Here is a 16,924-nt window from a genome sequence, read left to right as displayed (position 1 = left end):
CTGCTGATCAGGAGCAGTATGCACCTCTGCGACTGTGTTCTCAGTAATACGGTATTTTACTGCGGGTCACTTGCCGTATCTTAGGGGAGGTTGCTGTGATGTTCGGTCATGTTAGCGAGGAACGGAAACCGACCGCAAGTAAGTGTAAGTGTTGTTTATTTATTTGTCTGCCGTGTTTTCTCTCAGAATGTCTGAATTGAGGCCCTCCTCATTCTCGGATGGTTCACGCGGCGTAACGGTGATCTTTGATCCGTATTTCACAGCGCTGGGACGGCGCGAGCAACAGAATTTAATCTGGCACGTTAAGCGCAAACAATCCTGTGTTGGGTGTTTTTACTAACTTTGACTGATCCGTGGTGTTACCCAGAGCTTAGAGAGAGCGCTGTTTAAACACAGACCGTGTTTCTTGCCGTATGGTGTCATCTGTTATTCACTTTTAAAAAATAAAGCGACCACAGCGAAAAAAGCACAGTAACATTTCTTGACTTTATTTTTACTTTACTGGCGTCCACGGCTTTGTTGGCACACGCGCGGAGTTTGTAAATACTAAAGCGCGATATAGTTTATTATCTAAAAATAGCGACGTGAACGCGCATATTATGTGAGCCACACTTCCTTTACGGAAGATTTCAGTGTTTCCCTGATTGCTGGCTCCTTACTGTTAGCAAACGTTTACTCGGGCTACCGTCTTGTCACGGGGGTTATGCGTGGAGTATTTCTAGAATCATAATTTCCTAAAGTCAGATGTAATCGCTCAGTGTGGGGGAAAGAATCACAACTCACAATAATTTCTGTTGAGAGCTCCAGCAGATGTTCTTAATGTACAGGCTGTTATCAGCTACCAGCTGCTCTTTGTGGATGTACACACTTGAATTCAGCCAGATGTCAGCAGACGTTTCATAAGTTGTCTTGGCTGATTTCCATCCTCAACACTGAGAGGACACTGCTTGTACTAACTTTTTACTAGGCAGCCACTGTGCACCAGTCACACACTGCTCTTTACTTTAAATCCATCACAGTACAGCAAGCTAACCTGTTTATCCAGCACTAACCTGCAGAGCAACCTTATTAGAGCAAACAAGAATATTATCGCTAAAAATCAAGATCGCCTGATTTTGTACACTAACACTATCACTGGGTGAAATCCGCCCCAAACCCTTTATCACTATTGCCGGTGACAATCACCCGAACACAAGACTGTAGAAAAAGCGGGCTTTGGGGTAGGGAAACACCCAAAGACACTTCAAAGACAATGCTGAAGCTACACAGGGACCCATGACACTCAGAGAAACGCAACTTATTAAAAATCATGTAAATGCAAGTTAGTCTGCCTCAGTTTGTTGTGCAGCATGTTTCACAATTTAAAAAAAAAAAAAAGCAATGTCACATGTCAGGACCCTATCTGACTTAAAAACATGAGGACTTGCATGTTAGTTTCAAATTTCCAGTTTATCCAGCTGAACTGAGCAGTCCTTATCTTTAAATCTAACCTCTCTTCTTCTCCTGCCTTTCTTATCTTTCCCCATCTCTGAGTGAAGTTAGCTATTTTCTTTCTCTGTGAAATACAACAGTTGGACCTTTAGCTAGCAACACACTGTGCTACAAGCAGTTTGAGCGTTTGCTAATGTTTGCTGAGCTTATAGTTGCATTTGAAATAACCTGCCACAACATGTTACACCTTTATTGTTGCTCCTCTTCTGTATGGCTAGCTAGATGCTGAAGTAGCACAACAGCAACTTGTGGGTACCGGCTAGGGTTGCCAACCGTCCCTTAAAATACGGAATCGTCCCGTATTTAGAAACAAAAGTACACGTCCCGTATTGAGCTAATAAGGGACGCACTTTGTCCCGTAATACAGTGAGAATCAAAAGTAGTCTATAACTTTTAATGGAATTAACGCTTTGTCTGAAAACATAATTCCCAGCCCCTCTCCTGCTTTGTGACCAATGAGCTGACAGCACACTTACGAGTATGACAATTCAGATTACTGCTCATCTCATTGGTCGAGGAAAGGTCGCTTACGGAGAAAATACCGGAAGACAACAAATGACCACAACAAGAAGCATGGCCAACAGGGAAACAAACGCCGACACTGCGGTGCAAGTCTCGGACGACAGTAAACCTAAAGCTGGGCAGACACTGTGCAATTTTTTTCAGTCACGTTATTCAGCTCCTGCTCAAACTGCACGATTGACTCGCAGTTGGTAGGTCACGATGCAGGTCTCACACTATACGGCCCGATGCTCTGATGCGACCTGAGTGCTCACACTGTGCGTCCATAACATGAAGGTTATAACAGAAAATCTGTCGCGCTCTCTCTCTCCGTCTTACACTCACACAGACACACCACCACCATCAACTTTGCTAAATTGCTAATGAAAAACACTCATCAGGCAGCTGTGATTGAGCAACAGTGTGAATCCAACTATTTTCACGGTTGTTGTGGTCGTGATAATTTTGTGATGCCACATCGAAAAGGCTCGGATGAGCTTTCCAAAGTTCTACAAGTTGTGCCTCCATCGCTTGTGTCCAGATCACAGGCTGCACAGCCGTGCTGCTCCGTCTTTTTCACCGACGTTTACGTGTTTGCGCGTGAGCAGTGTGAGCGGCTGTGGTGACACCCTCACGAGCGATTGATGATCGGGAGCTGGTCGTGAGGTGTTAATCACTTCTCGTTACCCCACGTATACTACACGATGCACGATGAAGGCCAAAATCGGCCCGATCACTCAAAAATCGGCTCAAAATGGGCCTAAAACCGCACAGTGTGAGCCCAGCATTAGAGCAGCAATGTTTGTTCCCCTCAGAGAAAGGGAAGAATGGGAAAAGGAAAACACCTGGCTGGAAAAAGTTAATATGGGCATGTGCAATGAATATCAGCGCTATGTGGCCAGAAGTGTGATAATATAATTTATTTTGTGTAATAAACAACTGCAAGGATAGATGATTACAACAAATAGATGACTAATACATAAAAGTAATACATAGATGAATAATGATGATGAGTTATGATGCGTAATCATGGGAACAAGCGGGTTTACAAACAGGAGCAGCTGATTAGCATTAGAAAAGCTGAAATAATACCTCAACTGAAGCCAATTGTACTAAATGCACTAAATGTGCACTGTTACAAGAATGTTTTTCATTCTATTGTTTTCTATTATTTTAAGTTAAGCAGGACAGAGTTCTTTTAAAGAAAGATTTACTTATATTCTCAAAAGTTAAGCATGACAGGCTTCTGTTTAAGAAGGAGACCTGTTTTATCGTGTTAATGTTGTCATTTTGAGCTAAAAATAAATGGCTAAATGATCATTTGTTTCACATGTGTTCATATCACAAAGAATATGCATCTACTTAAATCAAATTCAAGTCAAATGGTTAAAAAAATAATTTCACACACAAAAAAAGAGCTAGAAAATTCACCACACTGGGAAGGGTGAAGACAATTGGGTCGCCCGGCCCTGGCCACGAGGTGTCCCTTATTTATTTTTCAGGGAGTTGGCAACCCTAGTACCGGCAGTCTTTCCGGAGTTGTGCTGAAAAAAACAAAACAACAGAAATTTGTTTAAAAATATAGGGAGTAAAAGTAAAAAGTTGTCAGAAAAATAAATACTTAAGTAATGTACAGATACCTGAAAATTCTATATAAGTATTTTTACTTTGTTACTTCCCACCTGTGATTTTGGTACTCACATTTTTAACATGTTTAAATTAACTAATGGTTTTGTATCCACCACCACAGTGAAGGAGGAGTTCAGTATAATCAATACCTCTCTCACTTTACTTAGGTGTGTGTGAGCAATGTCAACATTCTGGCATTTAGGGTTATTTTTAAGGGTCATTCCATATAACATAAGCTAAATCTAAGAAGACTGTTATTTATTTATTTGTATAAGAACTTTATACCAGGTATGTGTGAAGTAACAGAAACAAGCATTGATTTCATGGATGTTTTCTTTGTTTTCTGACAGCTCAGAAATCTTCAAAAGCGCTTTTGGGGTAGATTTAATGGGTCATATCACCAAGTGGTCAGAACAGTCTAAAAGATGTCCTTTCCATCTATATTTTATACCAGGCTCAACGTCTAGGTGTGATTCCTTAAGGATAAAATCTTTTTCAAATTCATGTTTGCTAATGCTTGATTAAGAAAGTGCAAGGAGGGAGTAAAAATGGGCCAGCGTTACAAACTGACAAAACAAGAATTTGAAGGTTTAATAATAATGGATTGGATTTATATATGGCGCTTTTCAAGGCACCCAAAGCACTATTCATTCACTCTCGCATTCACACACTGGTGGAGGCAAGCTATGGTTGTAGCCACAGCTGCCCTGGGTCAGATTGACAGAGGCGAGGCTGCCATATTGCGCCATCGGCCCCTCTGGCCAACACCAGTAGGGTAAAGTGTCTTGCCCAAGGACACAACGACCAGGACAGAGAGCCCGGGGATCGAACCGGCAACCTTCCGGTTACAGATACGCTTCCCAACCCCCTGAGCCACGGTCGCCCAAACAATTTCACAAACAATCACTTCAGTCACTTCTTTACCATAAACCTGGGCTCATTTTTGATCTGAGGAAAACAAGCTATATTTCAACCAGCCCCATGTACTGTCTATAGTTATACATCATACAGTAATGATATGATGGTAAAATGTTGCATGCCTTGTGGGTGATCGTGGCTCAAGAGTTGGGAGTTTGCCTTGTAATCAGAAGGTTGCCGGTTCGAGCCCCGGCTCCGACAGTCTTGGTCGTTGTGTCCTTGGGCAAGACACTTCACCCGTTGCCTACTGGTGGCGGTCAGAGGGCCCGGTGGCGCCAGTGTCCGGCAGCCTCGCCTCTGTCAGTGCGCCCCAGGGTGGCTGTGGCTACATTGTAGCTTGCCATCACCAGTGTGTGAATGAGTGGATGGCTTTGGGGTCCTTAGGGACTAGTAAAGCGGTATACAAATACAGGCCATTTACCATTTGCCTTCACTGTATAAGCGAACATAAAAAAACAAATTGCTGATTCCAAGCGGTTCACATGGCATGCACTCACTGATTTATCATGGAATAATCTGATAACGTAATGCCTTTTAAAAAGAAGAAAACATTTATCCTTGAAAATTCATGTTCATTATTTGTATTATATCATTAAATATGCAAAGAATATATTTAACAAAAATCTGGTACAAACTAGAAAAAGAGAATGTTTGCCTTCAAAATAAAACGTTGTGCTTACCACTGCAATACATTTGAAAAGGTTTCAAATTTTTTACTTTGAATGTTATTGTGCTCCATTTCCAGTTTGTGTCAAACTTTCCACATGAACTACCACTAGCAAGTAGTTTTCTAATGTAGGATCTAAAGGATAGCTGAAAACTATAACTGAGAAATACCTTGTCTCTCTCTACAGACATCAGTGGAGAAACAGACCACAAGGACTGAGCTGAAACTCTTACCACTCTGTGGACAAGAAGAAGAACCAATAGCTGACTCATTTTCCACAAGGCTATCAGATCACAGCCATTTATTCAGCCACAGTCATTACGTTTCACTGCTGTGGTAAGTGCTAGTGGACTGCTATATCATATTGGGACACTGTAAATGTTGACCTAAATCCTCCAGAGCAGATTCTTTTTGACTTTTTTTTTGTCATCACATGACAAATTCCCCAATGCCTCGATGGAAAGTGTTCTTGAGCCAGTACCTGCGATGGTCCAGCACAGTCACTCAAGCCTTCGCCCTGTCCATCATCACATTTTGTGTCATATTTCCTCTGTGCTGCCATCGTCTGCTGTACTCTTACTACTTCATTAAGTCCATGTACCTCGATTCTATGAGTGAAGTGGTGCTGCGGGAAAGCCTAGATCGAGGTCAGGAGGCTCTGCACTTCTGGCAGAGCTCTTCAACTGCAGCAACGTCCAGATTCAACAACTTCACTCAACATCCTGAACTGCTGGTCACTGTGGTAACAGCCAGGCGGAAGGAGGCACGGGACTACCACTACCTGCTCCAGGTAATGCTGCAGCTGAGTAACATTGTGGGAAGCTGTGGGGAGCAGAAGTGCGCGGAGGTGCTGGTCTGTGATGTGGAGAGTGGCCCGCAGGAAAACCAAGATGCCAAGGTGCTGGAGAGCCACTTCAGGGTGGTCCGGCGTTCACCTCAGGAGCAGCAGAGCATACAGGAGCGAATTAATACCTTTGAAAAGGAGAAGAGGGATTATGTCTTTTGTCTCCGCAGAGGCTGGGATCTGGTGAAGCCTAAAAATATTGTCGTTCTAGAAGATGATGCTTTGCCAAGAAATGACTTTTTCATTGTTATAAAGGATTTGTTGTCACGTAGGTTTGCTCTTCACACTCTTTACATCAAGCTATATCATCCTGAAAGGCTACAACGCTACTGGAACCCTGAGCCATACCGCATTCTGGAGTGGGTGGGGCTGGGATTGGTTGGCGCAACGGCTCTCCTCCTCAGCTTTCCTTACTGGAACCCTTGTTCTTTCTCGTTCACCCTGTCCGCTACCCATCTCCTCTTTTTCACTCTATACTTTATGACCGCTGCAGAGTTGTTGGGGCGGCATTACCTTCTAGAAGTCCGGAGAATTTCCCCACAGCTGTATGCCGTCTCGCCAGCTACCGAGTGCTGCACCCCAGCCATGTTGTTCCCTGGCAATGCCTCATTAAGGGTGGCTGAGTATCTAGACAGTTCATTCTGCTACAAAGGGCATGCTAAAGACATTGTTCTGTATCAAATGGCCAGGACAGTCCCTGGGCAGAGGTCCCATAGTGTAGAACCCAACCTCATCAGTCACATTGGGGCTTATTCCTCAGTCAGAGCTAACCCATCCAGGCCCAAGCTCCTCTAACAGAAGAAGAAGAAGAACTTCTGACTGCAAGGTTCACTTTAATCTGGTTTCTCCTTCCTGGGTTTTGCTTTTTTACCATCTTCTAGACTCTTTAGAAATCTTAACAAATTACTCAGTGAATGTTGGTTTGGTGATTTGCATTGAAAACTATCAAGGGATTCGATCGATATATTAGTAGATGTCTACGTTCCAGCTTGTAGACGCACATGTGTTTTTAGTTCTCCATCTCTCTGATATACATTTATTTTAATCCACCCTGCACAAATTGTGTAAAAGGTGGTGATGGTTTTTCTTCAGAAGAGGTTGAAAACCACACAAATTAATGCAGGAAAATAGCATGTCCTAAATTATTTTATATAGAAATGTTAGATGGCAGAAAATGTTACTTTGACCCATACCTTGAAAGCCTCTGCCACTTCTTTATTGCCAAATCATCTAACCCACTCTCACTGAGCTGTGTGGGACCCTTCTGAAAAAAAAAATGTAAACGGTTCTCTTCTTTGTTTACCTTTTTAAAAAAGAAGCCAGATGCTGCCAGAATGCCTGTTTTTCCTTTGTCTGTCCTTTGACTGTTAAAGGATTTATTCGTTTTTTATATACAATAATCACAGTAAAATAAAATGTAACTCCTTAGAGTAAGGAGAGACCAATTCACCAGACTATGCCTAAAGTTTCTAAAGTTAAGTTACAGTGGAACTGGTGTGTGAGAGCGATAGCTGATTTAGTCGCCTGTCGTGTTTACATATTTACATTAACCTTTTGCAAATATGAAAGTGGGTAGAGCCATTGGCTGTTGTACTCTTAGATTGAAATAGGTTTTAATATTGTATAAAAGCTAAACATATCCGTATTTTGCCACCTGGGATTTTCCTCCAAAATGGTACGAGCATTCAGAAGTCAGCTCTAATTGCTGTTTGCTGCAGATTTTCTTTTCAGTTGTCTCACACTCGCTTTCTTTCTCTAGTTATGCCTGTGTGTGTATTAGCATGTGGTGATGAAATATGAGCCCTGGCTCATGAAAGACTAATGTCTGAGGACGACATTCCTGGTTTGCGTGTGGATTTCTTAGTTTTAATTTAACAGGTTTAGTGATGTAACAGAATGTACACTAGTGGCGGTTCACTCACAATGAACAGTCTAAAATTTTGGTTTCAGCTCAGGCCTGCTCTTTGATTTGATATACCTTTATTAGTCCCACAAGGGGAAATTTCATAAGGCCTCCGACCTATTGCATGCAATGGTGGTGCCATCTTACCCTCCGACCATACATACATTACAAAAAACATCACATGGGGAAGACGGGTCAGAGAGGTATAACAATGGAAAATGCACCACATGAGGAAAGATAAGGAGAAAAAGATAACTCCCCCCCCCCAGACTGACCTCCAACAGGGAGATCAGTTTGAGAACAGAAAAAAAACCCCACCTCTGCACATGAAAAAACTCTTAATACACCAAAGAAACACATGACAAGCAACAGGGGAGGGTAAAGGGTGAGAGACAGCCGAATTAGACGTTTGCTGGTCTCCTTGATCCCCGTCAGCATCGGATTTCTTAGTTACTGCTATTAACCTTTTGCATGTGGCTCCTATAAAGCTTACACTGATAAGAGCACATTTATCACTGAAGTTCACAGTACTTGTTGACACACTGCCCATGAGTTCATTCAGTAGACAGAAACGCTTTCTGTTTTGTAATCCAATGCTGAGCTGGTTGAGCAAACACTCCTTCCTGCTGATTCTGAAACAAAAACCGCCTGCTCTTCCTAAAAACACCGAAATTCTGTTTTACTGACTGGCTGCAAGCTCGTTAGAGAGTATCAAAGTGAATCTTGGCCAGAAACGGGAAAATGAGAAATTTGCCAAATGTACACATCACATCACATACATCACAAATTTGCCTTATTTTAATCTTCGTTTTTTGTTAGATTTTTTTTTTCTAAATTTGAGTGAATGTTAGCAATTCATTAAGGACTGAAATATTAGAAAGCACAAAATGTCTTAATTATATTATTTTGTGTTGACAGGAGATAATTTATTTGGTAAAGGGCTAAGTGACAAACCGGATTTATCTACAAGCGTTATATTTTATTTGTGGCTGGTTTGAGTAAATGCCATTATCTATGATTACTGGTCTGATTTTTTTCTTTACCTATAAAGAACACTTATTAATTAATACACACCACACACATTTAGAACATAAATTAAAATATGACAGAATATCAGTTTTAAATAAAAGAAAATCATTAAAATCAAATCATTGATTTGGAAAAATTATTAATATTTTGTTTAAAAGAAGATAGATGTTCACTTTAGCTGTGGCTGTACAAGAGAAGTTATCAGAGCTGACTGCTTCGGTTTTTACTTGGGTTATTTGGCTTTCTCATATATACACTGGATGTATTTCATTTCTAAATCATCAATATTGATGTGACTGTTCACTGTCATAAATATTTAATTTGAGTTAAAATTGTGTGAGATTTAAAGGATTTTCTCTTTAATGCTTCTCTTCTGTATGGATGTTGGTCAGAATTATTGAATGACCTGAACTGAGTGATACATTTAACTACTTCTGCTGTTTGTTTTTTGTTTTCAAGCACTGATATTTTTACTCTAGTAAGCTGAAAAATTGTATTTCAATTTTCACTTCTGATTTGGATTTTCACATGTCTTGTTTTCACTGTGATTCTTTTACTGATTTTACAATTAATACAATAAATCTTTTGAGTTTTGAGTTACTTGTCTCTCTGGGTGTTTGTATTCAAGCACCATCTTTGTTACTGTTCAGGATAAACCCAATAAGGTGCTGGATGGGGTTTTAAAGATGGGGAGTTCTGGACTTCATTGCACACGGTGAGACAAACATTGAAGCTGAACCATCCAAGCTGTTGCCATGAGCCAGGTGCTTAGCTGAGCTTTGGTGTCCCCGAGATTAGCAGTGTCCTTCAGAGAGCTCTCATAATTCTTCCCAAAACATCGGATCCCTTGTTCTTGGGTTAGAATCTCTGACCTTTGGATGCTGAAGGTGTTTTTTGTCAGATTCATCAATTGGATTGATGAAGTCATCATGATTACATCGTCCATGAACTCTCGGCAGGCAGGATGTCTTGTGCTGTCATCTGATGTCACCTCTGCACTGCGTCCCTCCACCTCTAGCAGTGGTGATGAACAAAAACAGTGTCCATGCCATTTAGTGGGGTTCTTTCCTTATCATTCGCCTTCAGCCACCTTTTCTTGAGCGTTCATAGTTTTTCCTGTACTTCCCTTTATCCTGTGATCTGTTGCTGGTGTCTGATTAAAGCGTTTAAACTCCAGGTCATCCAAACTTTCAATTTCATCCCCTCTCTCTGTGCTCTGAACAAAATGAGCTGAGAGGTCTGGAGCACTGTGGTGTGCCTCCTGGCTCTGGTCCTCTGCTGAGCATAGCTAATATACTGCTCAGGCATAACAATCATTGCTTTGTCTTACTGCCTTACTTTATTCACACCCTCTCTTAACACGCACAAGTAACAAGCACAAAGAAATTGAAGACAAATAGGAAAAAAGAAGGAAAATATAATAATGGATAGAGTACAAATAGAAATACAAATATACAAATCAACAATCTCCCTGTGTTTTGTGTGTGAGTGAGTGAGTGAGAGAGATGATGTGTATGTATGAGATCTGGGCCATCCGCATCCCCCAAGAGTACCAAAGACCTGAAGCCACACATCTTGACAAATTGTCTCCACCTCAGCAGGAGAAGGAGGGAGACCCAAGATGAAATGCCCAAAGGTCGATAATCACAGAGAATCAGAGGCAATGAAGAAGAGCTAGATCTCAGACTCTGCAGGCATCAGTTATCATGACAGCACAGTTGGAAAAATACTGAACAAGCCCCATGCAACAAGTACGTCATGCAAGGAAGGGTTGCAAAGAGAAAGCCTCTTTTTTTCTAATGCAGCAAGAGTACTGTGTTACGACCCCCTCTGCTAGGTGTCAGGGGAGGAGTAACGTACACAAGCCCCCCCACACAAAAATGAGTAAAGTAAAAGGTTTTAATGTCAAACTTTAAACAGAAAACCGACAGGGCTGTTCAACAGACCACTGGGCATATAGTTATTACATAAAGAACAAACGAAACAGTCAGGCGTAAAAGCTAAGGGTCAACTAAAGCAGGCTGGCGGCACACAAAATAAAAGCTAAGGGTAACTAAGGCAAGCCAGGATCACAAAACTCTAATGAAACTAAGTTGAGCTGTATATCAGGTTTAAACAAAGAGCAACACAGCAAACAGGTTTAACATGCAAAGCAGACGAGGAGGCCACTGCATGTTCACTTCAGACCAGCAGTTTCCCCCCTAGTGTGAAGGATCTTCAGCCTTTTATACTCCCAGGTGCAGACAATCAGCCAGTCAATTGGTCATGGAGTGGTCATGGGATCTCCAGGCAGCCAATCGTCCGCGAGGTCTGGCACACTTAGATTTGCATAAGCACAAAAGGGTAGTCTCACTCTCTCCAAGGCCCAGGGCCGTAACACCCCTCCCCTTAAAATACAAGACTATGTTTTGTATACACAGATTTCAATATTCGTGACAGACAACAAAACAAGTCATAATCACAGCCGGGAGAGGCCATCAGCTAGTACAGTTTCTGATCCTTTTATATGCCGAATCTCCAAATTGTACTCTTGTGGCAGCAAGGCCCATCGCATGAGCCTTTGATTGTGGTTAAACATTCGGGCAAGAAATACAAGTGGATTATGATCAGTGTACGCTACAATGTGCCAGACCCCAAGTACACATGGAAGTGCTGAAGAGCTAGCAACAGGGCCAATGTCTCCTTTTCAGTGGTGGAGTAACTTAACAGATGCTGATTAAATTTGCAGTGGAAATAACAAATGGGGTGGTCCAATCCCTGCAAGTCTTTTTGCAACAGTACTGCTCCAGCCCCAACAGCACTGGCGTCAATTTCTAACTTGCATGGTTGCATCAAGTCGGGTGCAGTTAACACAGAAGTGTGGCATAGCAGGGATTTTGTACTTTTAAGGTAACCAAGTAAAAATAAGTAAGTGAGTAAAATAAGTAAGACAAGTACTTTATCACTTACTCTGAGGTGTCTTTTTAGAGAAGCCTTATCATAAGTGTGTTTCGTTTTTCTTTGTGAAACGGCAATGAGCTGCTTAGCCAGAGCATTGGCCTGACCCCAGTCCACACTTCCTGCACCAGGTGGGTACTATTGACACATTAGCACATTTTGCTCTATGGAATAGGCTTGTTGCTCATGGTTGGCTTGCTCAGCACTTACCACACGCTTAAAACATGGCTTTAATGATTCGCCAGCTATCTGAGCTGTCGACAGGTTTTCTCTGGTCAAAGGCAGTGGAATATCTTTTACAGATGGACCAGGCTCCTCAGGATTCACCAAGTCTGGGGAAGACAAAACATTGTTGTCGTCAGGTAACGCGGCACCCTCCTAAGAAAATGAGGTCATCAACACAGAATCAGCGCGGGTAACGTCACCATCTTTACAGGCTTGGGCACGAGTAACCACACAGGCTGGGTACAGCTTTAGGGTCACAGAAACATCTGGGGCATCACAACTGAGGGGCTTATCCAGCACCTCCAGACTAGGACGCACTAATCCGCCCGCATTATAATTTCCTAGCAACATGGCCACCCCCTCTATGGGTAAGGTTGGGCATACTGCGACGGGGAAAAATCCCGTAACGAGTTCTGACTTGATATAGACCTGGTGAACGGGTCTGGGAGCATAACCCATCTCTATTCCACGCAGCACAACATTAAATCCGCACGCACTGTCTGCTGAGAAAGGTAAAGCACTAGAAAGGATTAAGGTCTGAGACCCTCCGGTGTCAGTATGCGCACCGATTTTAGATCAGTGAATTTATCAGTTAGCGATACAAAACCATCAAAGATAAATGGATCAACAAGGGTCTGGCACCTTACCACCACAATCAAGCACCTCAGGATGGAACGCTGCTTTCACAAAGGCAACACCTTTGGGTTGCTGAGAATTCACTGTTTTGCGTTTCAGGGCCAAACAGTCCGCAATGACATGTCCCAGTTTATGACAGTGGAAACACTCTCGACTCTCTTTAGAGCCCAAGGGTTTAACAGTGCGAGCCTGCTGCACAGCACTAAACTTCTCTTTAACCAGAAAAGAGGACTTATGGGTGAGCATATACTCGTCTGTGAGAACTCCTGCAGTCGCTAAAGTGGTTACTTTCTGTTCATTCAGGTATAACACTATACTCTCTGGAAGACACTTTTTAAAGTCTTCCAGCAACATCAGTTCACACAATGAATCATAATCACTGGCTTTTGACACTGGCAGGGATAGCTCAGTAGGTAGAGTGGTGGCCCCATGATTGGAAGGTCGGGGGTTCGACTCCACTGAACGGCTACCCTGAGGTACCTGTGAGCAAGGTACCGTCCCTACACACTGCTCCCCGGGCGCTGCACAGGTGGCTGCCCACTGCTTCACTGGGTGAATGGGTTAAATGCAGAGGAACTATTTCCCTATGGGGACTAGCGCATTACATTACATTACAGAGCACCACTTGTCAAAGAGGATACCTTTTTCCTTGGCAAACTCCACATACGCTTTTGGAGGGACGTTTCCTCTGTAGCCGAAATTTCTGCCTGTATGCTTCTGGAACCAATTCATATGCTTGCAACACAGCTGATTTAACACAAGAATACTCCAAACTGTCTTTTAAGGGAAGCGCAGCTACCACCTCTTGGGCTTTTCCAGTTAGTTTACACTGTAATAAAAGGGGCCAGATCTCACTAGGCCACTGCAAAGCACCAGCAATGTGCTCAAATGCTGCAAAATAAGAATCCACCTCAGCCTCTTTAAAAGCAGGCACTAAAGTAATGCACTTACTAATATCAAAAGGAGAAGCGGACGAGGAGGTGGAACCGGAATTGTCAGCAGAGACAGATGAGGCTTGAGACTGAGCCTCCAGCTCAAGCTTTCACAGCCTAACGGCTTTATCTGCCTCTATCTCCAGCAGAGATGAGTAATCTGATTACTTTTTTCAGGTAATGAGTAAAGTAAGGGATTACTATTGCAAAAACAGTAATTAGATTACCGTTACTTTCCCGTAGGAACGCTGCGTTACTGCGTTACTAAAACCGTGATTTTTTTGCGAGAATGTCTCACGACAGTGACGTAAGCGAGTGCGCCGTTAGTGACAACAGCTGTGTGCAGATCAACAGTGCATCATATATCGAGTGCGGGAGAGAGTATGAGCGTGCAGCGTTTAAAGCGTGGAAGTACTGACCTTACTTTGAGTTTGATTCCATAAAAAGTGACAAAAACATTAGCGTCCATCGTGCGTGGGAAGAAAACTTCTTTTTACAGCGAAAAACCCCTAAACTTCCAAGCAAGCAGCGGGAGTGCACTACCACGTAATGGGAAACTCACAGAGAAACTCGCGGATTCTTCCACTGACCACTGCACACCTGCACCAGAGCACACCTCCGCCTACCCCACTCCTGCTTTACAGGTGAAAATAGAGCAACAGGACCGCTGAGTCTTTGACTTTATTTATTTTCTGCTGTGTTTTACTTGCATCTATTTGAAAGAGTGAGTGTAAACACACACAAAAAAATATTTTATGTGCTGGAATGTGCAGAAAATAAGTTTAAATGTTAAACAAATTTCTTCGAGTCAGAGAATGTTGCATATAATTAAATTTTTGCTTGATGCATAAAGTTAAAACCTATAAAACAAGTTTTAAAAAGAGACTTTTCCATTTGATTACATTTTGTATGATGGATTATGCAGAAAAAGTAGAACTGGGCTGAAAGATCTATCGCTTTATCACCTATTCAGGTTGTAAATCGTGTTTCTAAAAAGTAACTAAGTAACTAAGTAATTAATTACTTTTGAAAGTAAGTAATCAGTAAAGTAACGGGATTACTTTTTTGGGGGAGTAATCGGTAATAATAATAATCAAAGTGTTTTTATTGAGTTTTCAGAAAGCATACCATTCATACAGAAAAGCTCGAACTCAAGTCCTACCACACAGTGTAAGACAAAACTATACCCAGACAGAGGAAGGAAGAAAAAAAAAAAGGGGGGGGGGGGGGGAGTTGCCAGTTATGGAGTGGATGGAAACTCATCTTCAAAATAGGAAATGAAAGGCTGCCAGACCCTAAAGAATTTCTTGGTGTTGCCCTGTATAGTAAATCTGAGATGTTCTAATTTGAGGTGTGCCATCACCTCCTCCACCCAGCGTTTATGGGATGGCGGTGTTGCCTTTATCCAGTTAAATAGAATCAATCTCCTAGCCAGCAATGAGGCGAATGCTATTGCCTTCCTCTGAGAGGCTGTTAGTTGAGTTTCCCTCGGTGCCACACCAAAGATGGCTGTCAGAGGCATTGGTTCCATATCTTTATTATAAATGAATGAGAATGTTCTAAAGATGTTAGCCCAAAAGTCTTTCAGCCTGGAACAAGACCAGAACATGTGGCATAAGTTGGCTGGCACCTGTTTACATCTGGGGCAGGTCGGATCGGCCCCCTGGTACATTCTTGCCAGTTTCTCCCGTGACAAGTGGAGTCTGTGTAACACCTTGAACTGTATCAATCCGTGTCTCACACATATAGAAGCAGAGTGTACTAGATCTACAGCCCCCCCCCCCCCCCCCCAGTCAACCTCTGAAATGTCCAGCTCCAATTCTTCCTCCCATTTCCATCTTACATTGTCCAGGGAGGGGGAAGCCACATTCTGAATATGTGTATATAGTGTGGAGATTGTCCCCTTAGCAGGCGGATCTGTGTCCATCAACTCGTCTATCCATCCGCTTTGTGGAAGCTCGAGGGAGGGGCTGAATGACTTTTTCACAAAGTCCCGAACCTGGAAATATCTAAAGTAATTAGTCTTGGAGGAGATTCCATAGTCCTTTTCCAGTTGAGCAGCAGACATAAAAGTACCATTTTTAAAAAGATGTTTGACACATTCCACCCCAGCTCTATGCCATTCCCTAAAGGCTGTTCCCCCGAGGGCTGGGGGAAACAATTGATTTCCATAGATGGGAGCAGACAGGAGGGCGGTTCTGTTTTTAAAATGTGATCTGAATTGAGTCCAAATTTTCAGAGAATTAGATACCACCGGGTTGTTTGTGTAAAGATGTTTGCTCAAGGGTAGAGGAGCGCAGACCAGGGAGCGCAGGGACACTGGACTAGAGACATACCTTTCCATATGAACCCATATTGGGGTTTCATCCTCATCTAACTCTTTGACCCAAAATAACAACTTATGTATATTAGCAGCAAAATAATAGTGCATATAGTTCGGCAGAGCCAGGCCTCCCTCTTCTTTCTGTCTCTCAAGAAACTCCCTTCTTATCCTGGGGACAGTTTTTTTTCCAAATAAAGGCAGACGTACATTTGTTCAATTCCTTAAAAAATGATTTGAAAATCGGTATCGTCTGAAATAAATAGAGGAGCCGCGGCAGTATATTCATTTTAACAGAATTTACCTTCCCTGCTAATGATAAGGGGAGCGATGCCCACCTTTCCATATCTAATTTCGCTTTGTCCAGTGCAACTTTAAAGTTATAGTCCAGTAAATCTTTATACTTACTAGTTACATTAACACCTAAATATGTGAATCTATCCTTATGTATTGCAAAGGGATAGGCCCGGAAAGAAAGTTTCCTCGCCTGTTTATTAATGGGGAAAAGAACACTTTTGTCTAAATTAATTTTATAGCCCGACGCCCTCCCAAAATCTTTGATAATACCGAGGGCCACCGGGATACTAGTGGCAGGGTTTGACAGGAAAAGGAGGAGATCGTCAGCATATAAGGACAGCCTATGGTTTTGTGTCCCCCTTTGTATCCCTACCAATTCAGCAGCCTGTCTCAGCATCATTGCAAGGGGTTCAATTGCCACATCAAAGAGCAGGGGTGACAAAGGGCACCCCTGCCTTGTTCCCCGGAATAGAGAGAAGGGTTCAGATATGATATTATTCGTTCTCACCATAGCCTGGGGGCTCGAATAAATTATTTTAATCCACGAGCAAAATGTTGGACCAAAGCCGAATCTCTCGAGGGCCATAAATAGATA

At 42.5% G+C, this 16,924-nt stretch overlaps 1 protein-coding gene across 2 annotated transcripts; it reads left to right on the top strand.

The window, feature by feature from the left end:
- Positions 1-9,578, top strand: pgap4 (post-GPI attachment to proteins GalNAc transferase 4). 2 transcript variants are annotated; one of them, XM_026172019.2, is made up of 2 exons: positions 1-138; positions 5,394-9,578. In XM_026172019.2, exon 2 carries the CDS (start codon positions 5,640-5,642, stop codon positions 6,843-6,845), a length of 1,206 nt encoding a protein of 401 aa, XP_026027804.1. In that variant the 5' UTR covers positions 1-138; positions 5,394-5,639; the 3' UTR covers positions 6,846-9,578. The 2 variants fall into 2 exon arrangements, with proteins under 2 accessions (XP_026027804.1, XP_026027803.1); XM_026172018.2 differs by having other exon boundaries at positions 1-144.
- Positions 9,579-16,924: the final 7,346 nt, after the last annotated feature.

The sequence above is a fragment of the Astatotilapia calliptera genome, chromosome 6 (genome assembly GCF_964374335.1).
Source record: "Astatotilapia calliptera chromosome 6, fAstCal68.1, whole genome shotgun sequence".
Lineage (NCBI taxonomy): Eukaryota > Metazoa > Chordata > Actinopteri > Cichliformes > Cichlidae > Astatotilapia > Astatotilapia calliptera.
This window is presented reverse-complemented; position numbering and strand designations above follow the sequence as displayed.

Bases quoted from the DNA above. Each gene is read 5' to 3' on its own strand.
- pgap4 (XM_026172019.2), top strand. From the start codon at position 5,640: ATGACAAATTCCCCAATGCCTCGATGGAAAGTGTTCTTGAGCCAGTAC.